The following is a 7,855-nucleotide window of genomic DNA, read 5'->3' as shown; positions in this document are numbered from 1 at the left end:
CAAAAAAAGCACAAATGAATCAAACGGCCATCTTGAGGGAATGACATACTGTAAACATGCACCATTGTGCTGTTTCACGCTGTGTCTGCTCATAGATAACAGGCCAATGGCAGGAAAGAGGCTCATCTCCCTGAACACACATTTAGGGAGAGATGAGCTGCACGTCTTCTGAACATTATCAGTGGATAACAAACGCATACATCACTGTGCCGTTACACATGATTTTAGATGACGTATAGACGTCATCGCCCTCCTCCCTCCCTCCCTCCCTCCTTCCTCTCCATCCACCTCATCGCCACTCCCAACGCGAAACCGGCTTCCCTCGGTTTGCGGGGAGGTCCTAATCCCGCACAGCAGCTGGGAGCATTCCGACCACGTGACGCTGGAGATGTTAAAGAGCAGCCATCATTTCACCTAAATTCATGTGCAGCTCTAATGGCACCAGATAAGACACAGGCACAGGAACCCGTGGAGTAGGCGCAGCAGGTCCTGCAGTCTGACCCGGCCTCACCCTTCCTGCTTCAGCTCGGTGCAACCTAACAACAAGGTGTGTTTGTTGTATGTTTGACATTTTCCACCCGCTTCTTCTTCTCCTTCCTCCTCCTTGTGTGTGATTGTGTGTGTTCTTCGGGGGTTTTCGTGGCAGCCCCCGAGCGCCTGTTTCGGTTCTGCTGCTCCTCTTCGAACCTCGTCTAAAGCGCCATTGAAAACAAAGTAAACCTGTTGTGTAAACACAGACGTAACGTTAAAGGCGAGTTGTTCAACCGTTCTGCCGCCGCCTCGCCGCTACGCTAACACGGTGTGTGCCAGAGGTGCTGGTTGTTGTTGTTAATGTTGTTGTTGTGTCACAGGCGTGTCCGGTTGTAGGTAAACGGGATGATTCGGTGTAAACGAAGCGGTTTAGACGCGCCGCTCGTGCGTGGGGTCGCGCGTGCACTCTCCGCGAGCGCCTTTATGAAAGGTTTACACAAGCTAGCATGATGAGCTAACTACACGGGCCTAGCTAGCCTTCAATGGCAGGAATTCATCAAGAAACATGAAATATAAGTAGTGAAGAAAATGTCAATTTAACACTTAAAGTCTGCACAGTTGCCGTCACGGCACTGACACGTCTAAAATCCCCCAACAACACAAACTGTCAGTGATGTGTTCAACAACACTGCCACAAAGCATACAAAGGCTTTGTGTTAAAAGCTGAAACTGGTGGTTTTTCTCAGCTAATCCTCCCTAAAATGCTAAAGTTGCCAACAAAAGCACATCAAAGAGTTCTTATTTAGCCTGGATAATGGTCCAAAAACCCAGACATGTCCCATTTACAGATGTATTAAACACAAACACACTATAGTCTGAATATTTAGAAGCATGGATTGTTGATGAATGACATGGAGTGATGTTTGAGAGTGAATTTGGCTTTTGGAACTCGGAGGATCTTGCATTCAGCAGGTAAACAAACAAACAAATGGTGGCTTAATATCAGGTGGGCCCGGTCTAAATTGGGCTTTTTAATAGAGACAAGTGTTTCCTTGGCTCGGCAAATCCAACAGCACTTCCCTCTGCATTTCAATCAGCTCCAAACCAACCCAGGGGCCCGGGGAACCCCCCGACCAGCCCGTCCCAGGCCAAGATCTCAGACCAAGTATACTGTATGGCACCACAAGCCACCTTTCATACCGCTAATGGACACATTTATTTTCAAGTCCAAGGTAAACGTGGGAAGTCTTTTATTGTTCATTTTGATTTATTTGTGCCTCTTCTCTGTGTTTCGCAGAGTGGCCCTTTGCCACGAAGGGAGGGAATTGTGAACTGGACGCACAAAGAGTGTGCAAATGAACATGTTTCACTCTCCCTGAATGCTGGACAGGCATTGAAAAAGAAGATTGTTTACATTCAGATGCTCGCCGCCCGCTGCTGGCTTTTTCTTCCCTCCTGTTTCCCCATCACTGAAGAGACATGACCCATTTAAATGGTTGTTTACTGGCATTAGAAGAAGAGCCAAAGCACTTCTCAATGAACTCTTGTCTACAATTCAATTAGACGAGCCTTCCCAGAAGCCCAGTTTTCCACACAACACAATGCTCCCTCTGGCCCGGGTGCCACACGGGCACAAATGTGGAGACCAAAGAGCAACAGAAATCAATCAAAATACTGTTCTCATTACAAAGAGAGGGACTGACTGCTGACCCTTTTATTGAGCATATACAGCTAGGTTACATATTAGCTTTGGGGTGTTGCACAACAGTTACGTTAGTTTAATTGAGCTTCCGCTGAAATAAAACAGTCGGCACAACAATCTGTGCTGAATCTCTTGAAGTGCAGCAGGTATTCCTCAAGTCTTTATTGTTGAGTTTCTGCAGGCTGTCCCTCATAGAAAAGAGCCGTGAACCAGCAGTGTCACCTCAAACAAGACGGCAGAATGTGTTTTTATATTTTGAAGCCAGATGTTTTACGACTGCTTTTCCCATTTTTTCCCCCTCTGACTAGACAACCAAATAGTAGGAAATGTCTGAATTTTTTCCTCCTTGTTTCCTATTTTTGGTGATTGTGGGCATATTTCACTTTCAGACGAGTTAGGCGAAGTGTCAGCCCACAAGAAGTCAGAGTCTTTTCTTTGCTTTGCTCCTTTTGACATGTCCTGCCACGGAAACCTCAGCTATTACATAATCGGTATGCAGACGTTGAGCTGTGATGACCGAATCAGAAGGTCATAGAGGCAAAGATTTTATTGTCCTCTTGGTATTTTCACTTCTCTGTTGAGCCTGTCCTTTTATCTGTGCTATAACCATGACCATTTCGGAATTGACCACATAATTACGTCACCATGTACCTCTTGCACACAGTCCTCTTGAGCTTTGTAGGAACTGACAGGAACATGTGACGCCTCAATTCACGTGTGTGTGTGTGTCAGTTCCTACACAAACAGTTTTCAAAACTTGATCATTTTAAATGGAATGGGGAAGTGTATTGTCAGTGTAAATGTACCACGGATGAAACACTTTAAGTTGCAGATGGCCTCTTTAATGTATGTGTACAGGCTTATTGGCACCACTTAACAAACACCTGCTGTACTGTTCAATGTGTCAATTACTTAATACATGTCTGACATTATTTTGCTAAACTAATGGATGAGGTCACAGAGGCTGGCTTTGTACATGGTGGAGTGAAATGGAAAATGGAAACCGAACGTCTGCCTTTCAGTCTAACATACGTAGCCCCGTCCATTCATTCGATCAAACCAATTTGTCTTAGTGGCAGGAACTTGCTGGTCTCGTCTTTCTTGGTCAATTGATGTTAAAGTGAAACGGCAGTGAGGGAACAAGGCTATTCAATCCTGATCGACCGTGACTGCCCTGATCAACCATGACTGCCCCGGACTTCAGATTAAGCTGAATTGGTTTTGGACCTTGTGGAGTATCTGGCTATCTTTACTAAAGCCCTGGCAAATAAGATACTTGTGTGCTGCTGTTATGTAATGACATTCGCAGTTCAAGTTAGTATTTGTGTTCACGTCCCTGTTACTTCTACATCTCTCAACAACAACCCTCAAGTCTGAAGTTGGCTGTTGGTTGGTAAAAGCATCAGGTTGAAGAACTTAACTTCTTATCCATCAGATAGTATATGATGAGATTAAGGCTGCTGAGTAGCACTATGTACACTGTGTGTGATCTTTAGATTGCTGTCCTTTTTGTTGGAAGTGATGCCAACATCTCCTGGTCCCAACAGAAAGGCAGCTAATTAGATTATGTGTAATTATTGACTTTCTCAGTTTCTTTCATCTTCTCATCTCTCCAGGTAGAACTGAACCAACACCTGGTCCAATCTACTGCACATCTGCAGCAGCGAGTGACCCAGAAGCTCAAACCTGCCTCTTGGTTGCAGCAGCACAGTGGAGGAGAGGATCTGAGGCAGAATACTCCCCCCGTTGATCTTGAAGGAGGGGGGGAGGAGGAAGAGGGGGGCTGTTACATCCAACCGGAGCATGGGGCAGAAGGTCCCGGGCGGCATTAAAACCATCGATATGAGGGATCCGGCTTTCAGTCCCCTGAAGCTGGAGCTACAGGCCCTGAGTCACACCAAGCCGTCTCGTCTGGACCTGCTGCTGGACATGCCAGCTGCTGGCCTGGACATCCAGGTGCAGCACTCGTGGAACAATGACGATCGCTCCCTTAACATCTTTGTTAAGGACGAGAACAAGCTGGTGTTCCACAGGCACCCTGTGGCGCAGAGCACGGACGCCATCCGTGGCCGTGTTGGCTACACGAGGGGCCTGCACGTGTGGGAGATCAGCTGGGCCAAGCGTCAGAGGGGCACTCATGCTGTGGTTGGGGTGGCCACAGTTGACGCCCCTCTGCACTCTGTGGGCTACACGGCCTTGGTAGGAAGCAACGCCGAGTCCTGGGGCTGGGACCTGTGCAGGAGTAAACTCTACCACGACGGCAAGAATCACCCAGGAAAAACCTACCCGGCCTTCCTGGAGCCAGAAGACAGCTTCATAATTCCAGAGTCCCTCTTGGTAGTGTTGGACATGGATGAAGGGACTCTGGGTTACATAGTGGACGGACATTATCTAGGGGTGGCATTTAGAGGACTTAAGGGCAGGAAGCTGTACCCGGTGGTGAGCGCCGTGTGGGGACACTGTGAAATTCGAATCCGGTACATAAATGGACTCGATCGTGAGTATAAGCTTTTAAACCTTTATCTTCCTTGTTTATTCCTTTCACCTATGGGAGAACTTATCTGAACATCAGTAGTGCTGTCTGGTGTACATGATTAAGACACTCTGACAGTGTTTATTGATGCAGTGTACCAAGGTGTAACAGTCAAGGGTCGGCCTGAGCAGACACATTACTGCAGAGCCAGACAGGGTTACTCCAGAGCAGCATGGTGTCTTACTCACCTGCATCCATCTGGCTGCTCGTCCAGCTATTATCTAAAGCAGTTGTTTGATAAGACTTTAATATTTGTATCGTTATCGCAGAAATTAATGTTTAACTCTGTCCCTCTATCACCTTTACTCAAATGTGGAGCAAGTCGCTGTCTACTGGAGTTAAGGACGCTGTGACATTAAGTGGCTCATGTAGGAAATACAAGCTGTGTCTCGTCCACCAGACGTAACGTAATATAATTGGAATAATCTCAATTATTCCTCGGCGAAACGGTCATGAGCTTTCAATCAGGAAGAAATTGGTGTTTTTCGAAATGTGTTGTGATTCTCAATGTCCCAAGTGTTCTGTTCTTATTAAGTGTTCATGTTTCGGTGCGACTTAGTAGCAGAGCAAATGCCTGATTGGCTTCTTACAGTAAGATGGCACTTCATCACTGCTTTATACAGCAGGGAAGTCCCGGTCCTGCTACAAGGTCCAGACTTAGGCCATTTCTCTCTCAAACATAACCATTATTTTAATTTAGAAAATATAATAAAGTGAAGAACAGGGCCCAAAACCAAGTTAAGGCAAAGTAGGATTGGGTCATATACATGGACGGTCCTAACAGCAGTCCGTCTCTCTCACAGTACACATGATGAGTTGTGTAATCACAGTAAAAGGCGAGACTGACCATTGAGGAAATGCGTGCAGAGACGACACACTGTCACACATAATCTAGGTCTGCTTTGCCAAGTAGACAAAATTTGATTTGCCCCAATTTCTATCTTATGAAGGCGTGTACATGGTGTCTGAATGGGCCGATTTGTTGCCTTAGTTGCAGTGGAAACAAAGTGTAAACATACTTGTGTATTACTTGCTCTTTAAAGGACAAACTGCTTTCTCAAGATTGAAAATGTGTTTTTCTGGCAAGCAGAGAAAGTTTATTTGACAAATAACTCTGAACATCAGGCTGAATCTCAATTCTGAGTGTCTCCATATGCAAAACATACTTTGCCCAGCTGTATTGACTTTATCTCTTGTAGTGGATATTTTTATTAGCATATATATTTGTATTAGAAAGAAGTATTGGAGGTTCTAACTAAACCCAGACTGGAGTATAAGATTGATGTTGACACTCTTGAAATGAGATTTAGCCATTGTAAAGCGTAGCTCCTGCTCTGTCTGACTGCTCTCCTTCTCTTGTCTCCCACCAGCTGAGCCCGTCTCTCTGATGGATCTGTGTAGGCGCTCTGTCAGGGTGGCATTAGGAAGGGACCGTCTGAGTGAAATCCATAGATTGCCCCTGCCAGCCTCTCTCAAGAACTACCTGCTCTACCAATGACGCCATTGGTAGTCACGCCACACAGCACACCCTCCTCTTTCTCATGTTTCTCTGGGATCCTGTATAGGTTGAACCCGTTTGACAACATTGCTCAAGCCTCCAGGACTGACAAAAGCCTCATGAAGGGGGTTCCCACAATTATGCTTCCTTGTCAGTGGCTGGACCGACATTGGGTTTCTTATCCTGTTTTTACGACTCTTTGCAAATGCATTCTGTTACTTTATAAAATCAGGAATCATTGAGCACTATGCACACTCTAATCCAGATGATGGCCTGACAGTCGCCATTTTGGTGTACCTCTCCAGTTTGAAGTGGCATAAGTGGTCAGTACCTCTACTGTGACCTCCAGACTCTTTGACGATTCATTTCTATCCCGTAGCCTTTTAAATTGAAATGTCAAAGATTGTCTCATGGAAATTGAGCTATGACGTCAGGATGTGGAGGTACGGTAGTGTGACCACAGGGTGGCAGCACAGACACACGTCAACCTGTATAGCCTCTCAAAGTTAAGACGAAATCCTAGTTGCTTTTAGAATGATTTTAAAAATTAAAGGATAATACAAAGTTGCTGCTCAAAAGACACAGAGGGGAGATGCTGACCACTCCACTGTGACCATGTAGTGCAGTGTGGACGAATGCACTGTGAGGAAGCTGACGAGCAGCTCCAAACACAAAACAATGCATCAGGTTTCTCTGCACTATTGATATTTGTTTAGCATCACGGCATCCGATAGGAACACCATCACCAGAAACTTTTATCAAAGGTTAATGTCACTGTGACTATTTGTAGCATGCACATGCAGGACATTTTTATCAATATCATCACTCTGTATTTTGTTATGTATTTTTATTTTCTGTCACCCCTGCTTTTTTTGTAACGTTGTAGATTTCAAACACATGCTGTAGAGACCCAGGAGTGCCAGGTTTGATTTCAATGAATCGCTGGCTGCCACGTATTCAGCCACAACTAAAAGGAACACGTGGCTGTTTGTTTGGTTGATTGGAATGAAACCTGCATGCTTGAGCGCCTCACTGGTACATAAAAGAGAACCGTCGGTGTAGTTTTTGTGTTTTAGGACTTTCAAATGGGAAAGAAGGGTGTGGGAGCCAGAATACTGTATTTACTAAGTGAATTAGGTGGTGCCTTTTTGAAAACGGTGGATGTCAAATGTAAGGCATTGTAATGACAGTAAAAGACAATCCAAAGTGCTGCACAATTGTAATTAAAAGAGTCAGATCGCCAATATATATATTCAAATGCCATATCATAGACCTGTTGACTATAGGATTTTTAAATGTGCAAACGTGTTCCTTGTTTAGCTTTCTGCTGAACTTGGACAGACTGTGCCACACCTTACTTTCCTTCCTTCTTGCTTGCAAATTCATTTTATTTGTATTCTTGTTGTAGGTTTGTTAAGTATCTATTAAAGTTTATTTCAAATTAGCTGCTGCTGTGTGTTGTGCTTTGTAGGGGAAGCAGTGGAAATGTGCACAGTCGAATCAGAGTGGCTCTGTCTGGCTGGAGTGGTTTGGTGGGGGGTGGACAGGTGCTGGTTTGCCTCTCAAGATTATAAACAAAGAACAGGGGGGTGGCGGAGTGTGATACTGCAAAGAACAGGAGCTGTGGAAAGTATTTTTGTCAAGGTCTGGA

The 7,855-nt window shown here is 45.2% G+C and overlaps 1 protein-coding gene across 2 annotated transcripts; it reads left to right on the top strand.

Annotated features, from left to right (window-relative positions):
- The first annotated feature begins 298 nt into the window (after positions 1–298).
- Positions 299–7,648, top strand: spsb1 (splA/ryanodine receptor domain and SOCS box containing 1). 2 transcript variants are annotated; one of them, XM_076171232.1, is made up of 3 exons: positions 299–547; positions 3,794–4,670; positions 6,077–7,648. In XM_076171232.1, the coding sequence occupies exons 2-3, from the start codon at positions 3,977–3,979 to the stop codon at positions 6,202–6,204; spliced, it is 822 nt and encodes a 273-aa protein (XP_076027347.1). In that variant the 5' UTR covers positions 299–547; positions 3,794–3,976; the 3' UTR covers positions 6,205–7,648. The 2 variants fall into 2 exon arrangements, with proteins under 2 accessions (XP_076027347.1, XP_076027346.1); XM_076171231.1 differs by having other exon boundaries at positions 3,790–4,670.
- Positions 7,649–7,855: the final 207 nt, after the last annotated feature.

Source organism: Genypterus blacodes, unplaced genomic scaffold, assembly GCF_046128005.1.
Source record: "Genypterus blacodes isolate CSIRO-AG114 ecotype Tasmania unplaced genomic scaffold, CSIRO-AGI_Gbla_v1 ptg000241l_1, whole genome shotgun sequence".
Lineage (NCBI taxonomy): Eukaryota > Metazoa > Chordata > Actinopteri > Ophidiiformes > Ophidiidae > Genypterus > Genypterus blacodes.
Note: the sequence above shows the minus strand (reverse complement) of the source record. Positions and strands in the feature narration are given on the sequence as shown.

What these genes read in the sequence shown, in the direction of transcription:
- spsb1 (XM_076171232.1), top strand. Translation starts at nt 3,977, where the DNA reads ATGGGGCAGAAGGTCCCGGGCGGCATTAAAACCATCGATATGAGGGAT. An exon ending in GTACATAAATGGACTCGATC is followed by an intron (nt 4,671 to 6,076) that starts GTGAGTATAAGC and finishes GTCTCCCACCAG; the next exon opens with CTGAGCCCGTCTCTCTGATG.